Here is a 15090-nt window from a genome sequence, read left to right on the forward strand (position 1 = left end):
AGACCAATATAATGGGTTCGGATATATATTTATATTTACAAATACACAAAATTTTATATTTATATGTGAGCATTTTTATTTATTTTAATAGATTGATATTTGTATATATATATATATGTGTGTGTGTTTTCATATTTTCATAAGTCTTATATTTGTGTTTATAGTTTAGACTTACATTTGGTGTAGTTGCTTCAAACGCTTAGATAGATTGATGTAATGAAAATTGCTCACTTTGATGATGGGCTTGTCAGATCTTGTTACAACTTTTTAGCCAACTTTGAGAAGTAATTGAGAGAGAGATAAACATCAGATCTAGCAATGTGTCTAAGTAAATATCTAGGTGTGAAGATTTATATTCAGTAAGAGAAATTGGTCAGATATTCACTGGTTTCGAGTTAAGCACGGATCATGAAAGACTTAAGCCTTAACTCGGAACGAGAAATATTGGCAGGGATGCTCTGTTTCTGGACGCCTCATATATGATTTATTTTTGTATTTTATTTATATTTGGTGCTTTACTATATATATATATATATATATATATATATATATATATATATATATATATATATGTATAGTAGTGAGAAAAACAAATATTTTGATCTATTTGTATGTAGCTAACAAGGAGTATTGTATTTATATTCCTATTTGGTCGTTTACATTTGACCTCATTCCTGGTGTGTGTGTGTGCGTGTTTGTGTGTGTGTGTGTGTGTGTGTGTCTGTGTGTGTGTGTGTGTGTGTGTGCGTGTGAGTGTGTTTGCGTGTGTATGCTCGCGTGCGTTGTTAGATTCGATTAGAAAAGTATTTAAACAAGCCTGACTCCTATTCGTCAGGCTATTTGTTTGATTACTTAATTATTTGTTTACTTATGTTTATATCCCACTTCCTTATACAGTGACCCGTAAATGAATTAACTTAACTGATAACCAGTTTCCAGTAGAGGTTAAGAATGCAGGGAAATTGAGTGAATGGCGTGGGGGATGGGGAGCGAAATTTGATATTTCCTAATCATCTCCCGTCTGGCTGATGATGTATCTTGCTCCCCCCCTCCCCCCTACTCGCCCCGCCCCAACCACCACCACCACATCCTCCTTCACCCTCCCAGCAACGCCCACACAACCCCTTCCTTCCACCCCTGCCCTCGTCCCTCACAGTATCTCCTCTTTTATCTTTGTCTTTCTTTATAGTCTATTCATATGTCCAAAAGTTCCTACGAAATCGTGTGTGTGATTCACCATGGGCTTGGATCACGTGTTGGGCTCGTGATCGACAGCTATTTCCCTCCCGGATGAGAGCTCAGAGTTCGTATATGACCCATCTATGGGTAATGCTGTGACCTTACACATACACACACACACAACCAATTCCCCGCCCACGAGGGTTGGAGTAACAACTCGCAGTGCAGCAATACTGAAATTATTTTAGCCCTGGGCGGGATTCGAACCCGGACCGCCGTAGTGGCAGCCTGTAACTCTGACCACTGCGCCACGAGAGTATGAGAGGGGTGTGAGACGGGTGACCAGATGGAACGATAGGCAATTAAATAGCAAATTTGTTTCCATGCATTTAGTGGACTTCGAAGGCTCTAAGACAGTTGGTCCAGAAAAGTTCTTCAGCCGAAGTTCGTACTCGTACTCGCGTGAAGTGACTTGAAAGATCTTCGTCTAGCCATGGAACCTTAATCAGGATGGGGTTGGTGTCGATTAACAACAGAAAAAAAGAAACAACGACGGCGTGTGACGCCAGTCAGAGCCTTTTTGTATCTGTGGATGCCTCAGTCATGAATAAATTTGTCTGGCGCCGCGATCATAAAAGAAATTATATACCGGTGTATGTATGTATATATACATATATATACATACACATGTATATATATATATATATATATATACACCCATATTAATATCTATATCATGTCTATATACACATTCATATATATATATATATATATATATATATATATATATACACCCATATTAATATCTATATCATATCTATATACACATTCATATCTACAATTAAAATGCATTATGAGATTTCGACAATGTTAATTTGCCTACGTCAAACCAGAAAATGAACATAAGTTCTATTTGCAAATCATTCATATACTGAGGCCTCGAAACATGATTTTTTTTTAAATCAAATACAACAGATTACACTAATGCAAACCTAAAGTTGAAATCAGAGTAATTGTGCTTCAGCATCACGTGATTTCAGTCCCTTGGCACCGAGGGAGTGCCTCAGCAGGGACTGAAATTGCTGCCTGGCGCCAGCAATTGACTGAAGGAAAAGTGCCAGCCAGTGCGGAAAGGGGTTATGAACGGACACGGACGCGCGCACACACGAGCACACACACACACACACACACACACACACACACACACACACACACACACACACACACACACACACACGTATGTATGAATATATATATATATATATATATATATATATATATGTATATATATATATATATATATATATATATATATGTATATATATGCAGAAAAAAACACTGGGAAATAAGAAGCTTAGTCCGAACGTTTTCGTCTATTTAAGACATTATCAAGGAATACACAGTTACAGAGACAAAGGTGGATAGATATACATAAAGTAGAAGACAAGCTAGGAACATGGGAAGGACACACAAGATGCTTCACAATCAGGTAGAGCCGATGTTTACATATACGGACGTTTGGTCCATGACGTTACGTCACCCCGGCTTAGTAGCACTTGGAGAAGTTCTTACAATTTTATCAATAACAAAATCATCAAGCTTAAATAATCCTAAACTTAAATTGATATTATGGTCAAAGGTTTGTTTAATATGACTGGATTCAATAATGTTTCTTTCTAATAAGGATCTACAAGAAATTATTACATTAGAATTATCCCAGTCAATAGGATGATTGTGGTCTCTTACATGGACAAAAAGGCCACTGGAACTTTGCCCACTCCTTTGCACAAATATAGTGTAAGGAGTGGGCAAAGTTCCAGTGGCCTTTTTGTCCATGTAAGAGACCACAATCATCCTATTGACTGGGATAATTCTAATGTAATAATTTCTTGTAGATCCTTATTAGAAAGAAACATTATTGAATCCAGTCATATTAAACAAACCTTTGACCATAATATCAATTTAAGTTTAGGATTATTTAAGCTTGATGATTTTGTTATTGATAAAATTGTAAGAACTTCTCCAAGTGCTACTAAGCCGGGGTGACGTAACGTCATGGACCAAACGTCCGTATATGTAAACATCGGCTCTACCTGATTGTGAAGCATCTCGTGTGTCCTTCCCATGTTCCTAGCTTGTCTTCTACTTTATGTATATATATATCCACCTTTGTCTCTGTAACTGTGTATTCCTTGATAATGTCTTAAATAGACGAAAACGTTCGGACTAAGCTTATTTCCCAGTGGTTTTTTTCTGCATATTATTTTCACATGTGCCTTGTGAATTACTGCAATATATATATATATATATATATATATATATATATATATATATATATATATATATATATATATATATTGTATTCCTTAATGAGTCCAGTTAGATTATGCTTGCTAAATAGTCTGAATTATTCTAGAAGCTTATTAGAAATCTAGATGACAATTTGAATTATAATTTCTAATGACAAGTTGTAGGATTTAGTCGTTATTAAAGATATGTACGAATAGCTGCATCAGAGAAATGAAGATTTATTTTTTTTTCAAGTAAAGAGGATTGCAAAGCATGTTAGAATAATGAAGTCTTTCATTTCGTAATTTATATATACGAGATTTGTCCTGGCAGAACCTTTCACTGGATAGGACGAAAGGATTTTAAATGAATAAATCTATCTATTTATCTTTATACCAAGAGTTTTCCCCCTTATACGAGAGGTATCCAAGTCAAAGGCGCGTACCTACTCCCACCTATTCCACTCCCATCCACCACCCTCTCCCCCCTCTCATCTTAGCTCCTCGTGGATGACGGGTCATCCCTGCATCCCGACCGCTGCTCTGGGTCAGAGGCAATGTAGCAAGACACCATAAATAAGCAAACAAATAAACAAATAAATGAATAGATAAGTAGAATAAACAAATATAGAAAATATAAATATTGCTTTTTCCATACGTGAAGTGATCTTGTATGTGAGTATTATCATTAATGTTTTAAATAATCATAGAAACAATTAAATATCTTTTATGTCCGAGTCTTACGTACATATATGCAGTTTTATTACTGTTTATAATTTTTTGAAATTACATTAAAAGAACATATATGATTAATATATGTATGTATGGAAATAAACTCTCTTACTGGGATTCGAACCCTCGCGTGAGCGGCTTTCTTCTTATAAGACGAAGACCGTATCATCACGTCACCACGACCCTACAAAACGAAACGACATGTAGCGTCGTGGTAATGTGATGGTACGATTACGTGATGGTACGGTCTTCGTCTTATAAGAAGCAAACCGCTCAGGCGAGGGTTCGAATCCCAGTAGGAGCGTTTATTTCCAAATGTCATAATGACACAAAAACATTGTATTGGGAAGAATGAAACACTATATTCATAAACAGTAAATATGGTGTATGAATACGTGTGTGTGTGTGTGTGTGTGTGTGTGTGTGTGTGTGTGTGTGTAAAGAAATCAGGAAAAGGATAACCAACCCGATTAAAACCGCCAGAACGTTGTTAAGATAACTTACTAACTACCAGCCACCGCCATGAACAGGTTAACGCTAACCCAACTACACAAGCCCCCTCCTCCGGTTAATCTAGTTAAGTCTGTTCGTCTTGCATCGAAGTTAACCGTGGTCTTCTTCCCGTGAATGCATCCTCCTTCTCCTCCTTCTCCTCCTCCTCCTCCTCCTCCTCCTCCTCCTCCTCCTCCTCCTCCTTTCTCCACCTCCTCTCTTCACCTCCGCCTCCTCCTTTCTTTTCCTCCTCCCTCTCTTCCTCTTCCTTTCTCTTCCATTCTCCTTTCTCTTCCATTCTCCTCCCCTCCTTCGCTTCTTCCTCCTCCTCCTCTTCCTCCTTCGCTTCCTCCTCCTCCTTCTCTACCTCCTCCTTCTCTTCCTTCACTTCTCTTCCTTCACCCTCTCTTCCACCTTCTCCTACTCCTCCTGCTCCTCTTCCTCCTCCTCCTCTTCCTCCTTCGCTTCCTCCTCCTCCTCCTCTACCTCCTTCTCTCCCTCCACCTTCTCTTCCACCTTCTTCTCTTCCACCTCCTCCTCCTCTTCCTCCTCTTCCTCCCCCATTCTCTTTCTCCTTATTCTTTCTCCTTCTCCTTTTTCTCCTCCTCCTCTTTCCTAACTCCCTCCACCTCCTCTTTCACCTCTTCCTCTTCCTCCTCCCTCTCTTCATCCTTCTCCTCCTCCTTCTTCTTCTCCTCCTCCTTCTTCTCCTCCTCCCTCTCTTCATCCTTCTCCTCCTCCTTCTCCTCCTCCTTCTCCTCCTCCTTCTTCTTCTCCTCCTTCTTCTCCTCCTCCTTCTTCTCCTCCTTCTTCTTCTCCTCCTTTCTCCACCTCCTCCTTCTCTTCCTCCACCTTCTCTTCTCCTTCCTCCACCTTCTCCTCCTCTTCCTCCTCCTCCTTCTTCTTAACTTCCCCACCTCCTTTGTTCCTTTATTTCCTTCTCTTCCTCCTCCTCCCTCTCTTCTTCCTCCTTCTTGTCTTCCCTCTCCTTTTTCTCTTTCCCCTCCTCATTCTCTTCCTCCTCCTCTTTTGTCCTTCGTCTCTTCCTCCACGTCCTCCTCTTCCTCCTCATCCTGGTCCTCTTCATGATCATCCTCTTCCTCCTCCACTTTCTCTTTTCCTCCTCCTTTTCTTCCTCTCCCTCTTTCTCATTCTCCTCTTCCTCCTCCTTTTTTCTCCTCCGTCTCTTCCTCCACCTTCTTCTCCTCTTCCTCTTCCTCCTTCTCCTCCTCTTCCTCCTCCCTCTAATCCTTTAATTTCCTCCTCTTCAGCGCGCCAGGCCATTTCTCTCTAAGTCTCTCCTCGTTGTCGGGAGTATTGAGGGAATCGGTGCATTTCAGTGATGAAGACAGTGCTGCACTCTTCCATCTCTCTCTCACTCTCTCTTTCTCACTCTCTCTCTCTCTCTCTCTCTCTCTCTCTCTCTCTCTCTCTCTCTCTCTCTCTCTCTCTCTCTCTCTCTCTCTCTCTCTCTCTCTCTCTCTCTCTCTCTCTCTCTCTCTCTCTCTCTCTCTCTCTCTCTCTCTCTCCTGAGCGAAGAAGACCTCTTCTTGCACAGGAAGAGCATGTCTGATCCAGCTGTTCTTTGATCTGTATCACTTCTTAGTCATTCTCGATCCCTTGTTATTGTTATTGGTGCAATAGATGTGCATGGGATTCAGTAAACAATGTCCTTTTGAAAACATAGTACTTGCAGATTTTTTTTTATTTATTTATTTATTTATTTTTTACCATGGATTTCATTTATGAAGTCTTGTTATAAGGGTAGACTACCCGCTCAGGAGGGCCGTGTACGGTTCCCAAACTTTCTGTGCTTTGTTATCTTCCTCAGTAAGCCTTTCCCAGTTTCATTTTTTTTTTTTAAGTATACTTTTTCATCTTTTTATAAATGAAAACAATTTCATTGCATGCGGGCATGCGTGGTTTAGGTGTTCAATGATATAAACAATAATAATAATGATGATGATGATGATAATTAATGCAACTAAAAGGTTACCTTCAGAGAGTCAAGTCCAATTCCTATAAGATCTATTTTGACGTTTTGTAACTTTCAAAAAAGAACTTGGAAAAACTTTTTCGTTGTTTTGATTACCAGCTCTTGCCTTTCTCGTTCTTATGACTTCCCCTCCATCCCAGTGCATGTTCGCACAGTTCTAGTCTTCCATCCCCTCTTACCCCCTTCCTCTCCCCTCCTCTCCCTTCCTCTCCTCTCCCCTTCTCTACCCTCTCTCCTCTCCCCTCCTCTATCCCCTCTCCTCTTCCCTCCTCTACCTCCTCTCTTTTTTTCTCCCCTTCTTTCCCCTACTCTCTCCTCTCCCCTCCTCTCTCCTGCTCTCTACTTCTCTCTCCTCCCCCTCTCCCTTCCTTTCCCCTTCTCACCCCTCTTCTCCCCTCTCCCTTCCTTTCCCCTTCTCACCCCTCTTCTCCCCTCTCCCTTTTCCCTTCTTTAAACCTCCTCTCTCTTCTCCTCTTCCTTTCCCCTTCTCTACCCTCCTCTCCTCTCCCCTTCTCTACCCTTCTCTCTCTTTCCCTCCCCTCTGTCCTTCTCTCCCCTCCTCTCCTCTCGACCTCTAACCCCTCTTGCTCATTTCCTGCCCCCCCTTTTCCTCCTCTGGCTCTCTCTCTCCCTCTACCTTACCCTCCCCTCCTGACTCCTTTTCCCCTTTCTCTTCATCCCCTCTTCCCTTCCTCCCCTCTTCCCTTCCTCCTCTCTCTCCTTTCCCTCTTCTACTTCTCATTACCCTACCCCCCCGTCCTCCCCTTTCCTCCTACTCTTTTCACGTCCTCCGTCCCCATTCTGCCCCCCCTTCTTTGCCCCTCCCGCCCCCAATCTCCTCCCCCCTCTCCCCTCCCCCCTCTCCCCTCCCCCTCCTCTTGTTGCTGTCCAGTCTCTCACCTCCAAGTAGGGATCAAGTTGAACACACATGGTCTGTTTATGAGCACCTGAACGTTGTCTCCTTCAATAGAGTGACGCCCTTTGTGCATTTTATTCTGGCTAATCCTGCGCAATATTTAGTCTCCAGAGGAATCGAAGCTGAGACAAGATGGGGTCTCGATCCGTGGCGACCCCCCTGTCTGATCTTCAGCTGATTAAAACCGGGTGGTTTGGGATAGAATGAAATTCGTGTCGAGTGTTGCCGTATTGAAGGGGTCATCATGGTGTCTTCAACACAGTGATACGAAGATGAAAAGAATTGACTGAATAATATTTTTCATTCCTTATTGAATGAGAGTAGGTTGTTATTTATTTTTGTTGATGTTATCATTGTTATTATTATTTATTTATATATTCTATTTTTGTTATTATTACTTATTCTTATCTTTATTATATATATATATATATATATATATATATATATATTTTTTTTTTTTTTTTTTTATCTTGGCATGGTTACAACAGCTGTGACGCGTTTGTCTTTGAGGGCTTCCTTGGCTGAATAAAATCGTCTCATGGCAGCTATAACGAATGTAATCAGTGTAATGAATAATTGAAATAGATTTCCTGTGTTAGTTGGTCAACAGTATGGAAGGGAAATGGAGAGGAAAAAACAAGAATGGTTGATTTATTTGATTTTGATCAACGAAACCGTCGATATATCTATTTCATTATCATATTTTCATTTTCACTTTTTTTTTTATAAATTCATTTCATCAACGAAACCGGGGTTTTAATTTTGTTTCTGCCTATATGCGTTTGTTTTCCGAATCTCTTTTTGACGAACGAAACCGGCCAAAAGTTGTATTTTGACACAGACATGAGGCGTTGGACGCGTTCTGGTTTGGAAAAACAAAAACCATTTCGTGGGACGTCCGACGCTGTTGGCCAACAGACAAGAGTATTTAGATAAATAAGGACGAGTACATCAACTGCATATCACGCTTTATGAGGAGGCCTAACGAGAGGTCATTGTAATTGTTTACAAAGAAGAGGTGGGGGAAGGTGCGGAGGGGAGAGGTTGAAGGTGGAGGTGGGGAGAGGGAAAATTGTGGGGGAAGGGGGAAAGGTGGTGGAAGGTTAAGGAAGGTGGGGGAGGAGGAAAGGTGGAGAGAGAGGAAAGGGGGGGAAGGTGGTGGAAGGTGGGGAGAGGGAAAAGTAGGGGAGGGGGGCATGTGGGTGGATGAAAGGTGGGGGTGAATGGGAGAAGTGGAGAAGGGAAAGGTGTATATATATATATATATATATATATATATATATATATTTATTTATTCCTAAGCGTAGGTAGTTTAGTGTGGGTTGAGGACCGCGGACCCCGGCTTGAAAGAATCTCTCACTCGGTCGGGACCTCCTATTGAAATTGGGCTGTGTTTTCTGTGATGCAAGGGATTGTGTCTTTGAAGAGGAGGAATAGGACAATTAAGACACAATGTTGACTTTTTTTTCATATAGGATAAATGAACCCGAAGAATCAGGTCATGTATTGTCATCTGTGGTACGTTGGGTTGGGTAAAAAAATCCTCCCCCCCAAAAAAAAAAAAAAAGACACGAAATAAAACAACTAAGTTCATATACGCTGTATGCATTTTGACTTGTTTGTTTATCTGTTATTTTCTTTTTGTTTCGCTTTTTGTCAGAATGTTTTGCTCTGGCCATGCACTGCAAATGATTGCTGCCAAAGGCTGGTAAACTGGAAAAAAGTTGTACTAAACCGGGAAAAGTGGGGAATTACAAAAACAGCGAAGTAGAAAGTGCAGTAATTGCTTTCTGTTGACTGAAGCATAATGCTTACGAAGTAAATATTATTTCCAAAATTGCATTTTTTTTTATTATTATTTTTTTTTTATACAAGAAGTGAGAGAGAATATTCTGATATTAAAAGAGCAATCGTGCGCTGTCGTTTACCAGCGCTTCTATTCACAGGGACAATCTCGCTATGGTTTGAACCTTGAGGAAACCACGGCGGTACCACATAGTCAAGGAAAAATGCGCGGTTGTGTGTGAACGCCTCCATTGACTTGCATTGTAATTGAACCACCGCGGTTCAAACCGCTAGTGTGAATAGGGCTTAAAGCTTGATTTAACTACGGCCGAAGCCGTTTCGTTTCCCCATGCAGTATCACTACTAACAGGTACCCATCAATGGTCACACACACACACACACACACACACACACACACACACACACACACACACACACACACACACACACACACACACACACACACACACACACACACACACACACTATATATATATATGTGTGTGTATATATGTGTGTGTATATATATATATATATATATATATATATATATATATATAGACACACACACACACACACACACACACACACACACACACACACACACACACACACACACACACACACACACACACACACCTCTTCCTTTGTCCAGTTCCTTTACTTTCTTCCCCTCCTTTTCCTCCCAGTATTTCAGTACTGGATTTGTTTTGTGCGCATTTCATGACTTACGCATGTTTATTTCTTTATATCCGCGCGTGCCTACACAGCCTTTCATCCCAGGGAAGTTGGGGTTAGGAAGTTCATCATCTATTGACCCGATATGATGAGAGGTCATGTGTTCTGCAGATGCGTTTGATACAACGCCGTGTACTTGTCCTGACCTAACACGCTCATTTGCAAGTTTGATCAACGTTAACTCGACTGCACTCTAATCTGCGATGTTTACTTTCGTCAGGAGATATGCGTTCCAGTGTGTCTGTTTGTTTGTTTGTTTGTTTGTTTGTTTATCTTTCCGCAAAGTATCTGGAAAACGTGCGGTGAAATGTGGAGGGAATCTTGCTGTGAGATGAGTCGAGTTTGAGGTCAGTCAAGGATTTTCATTCTTGTTTGTCATTTTTTTTTTTAATATGATTACTTTTATGATTGGATAAAATAGGAAAACTTTGATTTCATTTTCGCATTCCCTCACTGAAAATGTTTGCGTTTTATTTTTCTCTTCTTTTTTTCTTCTTTTTTGTCGCTTATAGTATAGTTTTAGTGCGCTGGTCTTGCTTAGTTTTGGGTTCGAATCCCGCACTCCTCTCCAAATCTCAGCAGTAATTGTTACCTGTCCCAGCAATGCTTAAAGCGTATAGGGTTATGGTGACGGCTTCGGCCGCAGCTACTTAGATCCTCCTGGCGTAAGCTCCTCTCCTTCCTATATTATTTAAGTATAATGAGTATCTTTCTTTTCTTACTTTGATGTGATTGTATGTTTGTATATTTATGTGTTTCGTTTGTTTGTTTGACAGGATGGCGCGGGTGCGGCCAAGCGGCTGGCGGTGAGAGCAGTAGCAGACGGGCCCATGGGCGGCACCATGCCTTCTAACTCCCCCTCGTCGACGCCCCCTTCGACGTCCAGGCACCTCGTCTCGACGGACCCTCTTCCGGCGCCGCGGGGGACCGACAGAGCGTGGCGACCGTGGGTAAGGGCGTGGTGGACGCTGGCCGCGGCGCTCGGGGCTGCGGCCCTTCTGACGGGACCCTCCGAGTGCCAGGGTGCCACCTCGCAGGAGGCAGGGCCCCCGGTCTCGAATCAGAGCGTCGGGACGGTGATTCGAAACGTCAGTCGTGTCGTGGAAGCCCAGTTCATACCCTCCAGCACTCCCACCCTGTCCCACCTCGTCCTCGACCCGAACACCGAGGACTTGTACGTGGGGGCCGTCAACCACTTGTACCAGCTCAAAGGCGGGACTCTACAGCCCCTCCACCAGGTAGTCACAGGGCCGCGTCAAGACTCCCCAGTGTGCCACGCTTCTGGCTGTGCCTCTAACGTGCACAAGACCTTCGTCAACAACTACAACAAAATCCTGGTGGTGGAGCCTGACGTAGCTGTGGTGGTGGCCTGCGGCTCCGTGTCCCAGGGAGCCTGCGACAAGTACCGCATGGGGAATCTGTCCGTCCACCTCGAGTACATTCCGCGGTCCGTGGCCGCCAACGACCCCCAGATGTCCACGTTTGCCTTTGTCGGTCCCGAGCTCTACAACGAGTGGGGGAGGTCGCAGGTGCTCTACGTGGGCACTACCTTCACCACCATCGGGGACTACCGCCATAACGTGCCGGCCATTTCCACCAGGAACCTTTATGACCTAGACTTTGCGGAATTCACCTTCTCCAAGCAGTCACTCCTCCGGATCGATGTCAAGTACCGTGACAACTTCCTGGTGCAGTATGTCTACGGGTTCAACGCGTCTGACTACGTGCACTTCCTCATGGTGCAGAAGAAATCCCACCTCCCGGGACAGGAAGAGTCCGGGTATGTGAGTCGGATCTCCCGGACCTGCATCTCCGACCCGAACTACGACTCGTACACGGAGGTGACCCTCGAATGCCGATCTCCGAACGGCACCAACTACAACCTGGTGCAGGACGCCAAGGTCGTGGTGGCGGGGGCCGACCTCGCTCGAAGTATGGGTGTGGAGGAGGGAGCGTTGCTCCTGCTGGCGAGTTTCTCCCCTTCACACGGACACACGGCTCAACCGCGTCGGATGTCCGCCATCTGCGTGTACAGCGTGCAGGACATCGAGGCCAAATTCAACGAGAACGCCCACATGTGTTTCAACGGGTCCATGCAGTATAGGAACATGGAATACATCTCGGGGCCTATCCTGGACGGGAAGTGCCCTCGGCAGGGTGCCATGGGGAACATCCTCTCCTTCTGCGAGATCGGGCTCAAGATCTCAGGGCCCGCGCCCGTCGTGGCCCGGTCCGCTCTCCTCCTCAACCACGCTCTAGTGACAGGAGTTCAGGCCACGGCTACGGCCCAGCACACAGTGGCCTTCCTTGGTACAAGCACTGGAACCATCAACAAGGTAAGATCCATCGTTCTTTTTCGTGGGGTCGAAAACTGACCTCGCCTTGAGCCCCTTTTGTTCAGGTGTCACACGAAGTCTTTTCGAACTAATGATAGTCTTATTCGACCTTGTTTGGATCTAGTTCGAAACAGACTCTTACGCGTTCTTAAGAAGCTTTCCAGTGACTATTATCCCGCAATTAAGTTCACCATTCTGCTCCCGCGCAATGGGAAGTAAGAAACCCCTGGTAGGGCAAAGCCCTGTTATTTATCGTAAGCCGATTTATTTTTAATTTTCATCTTTATTTTATGTATTTATTAATCTATTCATTTATTTATTCATTTTTTTTTTTTTTTTTTTTTTTTTTTTTTTTGACAACGTTGGGTCGCCTCCCCGCCTGGCCAGGGCTGTCGGGAACCAACTAGGCAAGCCCGAGGCGTGCCACGGGACTCGAACTCACGACCTTCAGTTCATGAGTTAAAGACGGTATCCACTAGGCCTTTTACAGCGGATGTCTTCATGTCAAAGGCCGCGTAAAGAAACACCGTTGAGAGACGGCGAAGGAAAGACGAGGCCAATCCATGACTGAAGGCACAACAAAGGGCCGAAACGTGGCAAAGGCAGAACAAGAGAATACAAGCTATTCTTCGCATCACTTATGCCGTCAGATGATTTTATTCATTCGCGGGACATACGGTAGACTATTTCCTTTAAGACCTTCCATGTCGGGTGGGACTTCTTTTATTCTGCCCACCACCAGGGAATTTTGTTTAACAACGGTAGCGAAGGGTGAGAGAGAGAGAGAGAGAGAGAGAGAGAGAGAGAGAGAGAGAGAGAGAGAGAGAGAGAGAGAGAGACGGTTGCTATGGACTGAGGCTCACCGGCGCTTCACTCCTTGTGGACATCGCGCCGCAGAAAGAGAGAGAGAGAGAGAGAGAAAGAGAGAAAGGAGGGGAGAGAGAAGAGCGGAGACACCCACGCTACGTTCCCAGGAACGGGAAGCCTCACACAAAGGAACGTAAAGTGCGAACGTGTGTGTATAAAACAACGAACGTTCCAAGAAGCAGTAGCGAACGCCGCACGCCGTACACAAAGGAACGTATTGAGCGAACGTGTGTACGAGGGAAAGAACGTAGCGACAAGGCTCGTGTGCAAAGGAACGCCACCTTCGAACGTTGGTAGAGTACATACGTTCAGGTACAGACCCTGGATCATGTGCTGGATTCCTGATCGTCATCTATTTCTCTCGGATGAGAGCTTCATAGTTCATATGGCTTGATCACACACACACACACACACACACACACACACACACACACACACACACACACACACACACACACACACACACACACACACACATTTCAACTTTTTGTTCAAGGGAGAGAATGACGACTTGCAATGTTGTGATGGTGTTCAAACCCTGGGCGGGGACCGAACTAGGGACCGCTGCGTTAACATTCCAAGACGCTACAAAGTCCATAGATTAAGCATCACGTGGGGCTGACAGCACACAAACATACGCACAGATACATAATCCTTACTACCGGTCCGGGACTTGATTCGGCTACCCCTTGTGTAATGGGGAAAAGACCTTTTGGTATATGTATGTACAGAGGTGGTTCATATATTACACACACACGCGCACACACGCACACACACACACGCACGCACACACACACACGCACACACACACACGCACACACACACGCACACACACACGCACACACACACACGCGCACACACACACACACGCACACACACACGCACACACACATACACACACACACACACACACACACACACACACACACACACACACACACACACACACACACACACACACACACACACAACACAATGTCCACGATACGCGAATCCGTCGAGATCGAGAAGAGAAATCTGATGGAAGGAGGGAGGGGAGGATACGTTTTCGTGAGGGACAAATAGGACCCTGTTCCCCTCGAAGTCGGTCCTTCTTCAGGGGATCCACGCCACTGATTGGTCCGTTCTTTCCTCCCAGGCCGACCAATCGTGTGTCATTAGCCGCGTTTCGTGGCGGCGGGAAAAGACAGACAGTGATTGGTCAATCCGAGATGTGTCTTGAAGAGCGAAGGGCAAGAGTGTCTCCTTTCCCTTTAGAAACTGTCATCCTTCCTTTCAGAGAAGCTGACAGTATCTTCAGAAGGGAAGGGAAGGGAAGGAGAGGGGAGGGGTATCAGGGAACGGGCAGGCAGGGACAGGGACAAGGAAGGGAAAGGAGGAAAAACAAGGGAAGGCAAGGAGGGTGAGTAGGGGTGGTAGGTGTAGGGAAGGAGGAGAGGAAGGGATGGGGAGAAGAAATGAGGGGGTGAGAGGAATATCATGAGTCCTGGAAGGGGAAACGAGGGAAAAAGTCCTGAGGGGAGGAAGGATCCTGGCCGGGGGCAAAGGGGAGGAGATGGAGGAGGTGAGGAGGATTGGTCATATGCGAGACAGACAAAACTTAGGGATTTTGAGAGTTCGAGTAACGAGTGAGAAAGTGAGGGGAAATGGGAACTGAGGTGAGGTAGTGTTGGTGAATGAAGTCGTTGTCCGAGAGAGGGGGACTAAGGACGGAAACCAGTAAGTGGTGGCTTCGCGCCGTCAAGCCTAGAGGTGCTGGAG

At 44.5% G+C, this 15090-nt stretch overlaps 1 protein-coding gene across 3 annotated transcripts in view; it reads left to right on the forward strand.

Moving 5' to 3' along the window:
• The first annotated feature begins 10879 nt into the window (after positions 1-10879).
• The window catches only part of LOC143021454 (plexin-B-like), a 224489-nt gene continuing 220278 nt past the window's right edge, over positions 10880-15090 (forward strand). For 2 of the 3 annotated variants that reach the window (XM_076178946.1, XM_076178948.1), the window contains exon 1: positions 10881-12462. In XM_076178946.1, coding sequence (XP_076035061.1) covers positions 10957-12462 — 1506 coding nt within the window. In that variant the 5' untranslated portion in view covers positions 10881-10956. Of the gene's footprint in view, positions 12463-15090 lie in introns of all 3 variants that reach the window. The other variant, XM_076178947.1, reaches the window with a different exon arrangement.

The sequence above is a fragment of the Oratosquilla oratoria genome, chromosome 42 (assembly GCF_046742065.1).
Source record: "Oratosquilla oratoria isolate Oo_2021 chromosome 42, ASM4674206v1, whole genome shotgun sequence".
Classification (NCBI taxonomy): domain Eukaryota; kingdom Metazoa; phylum Arthropoda; class Malacostraca; order Stomatopoda; family Squillidae; genus Oratosquilla; species Oratosquilla oratoria.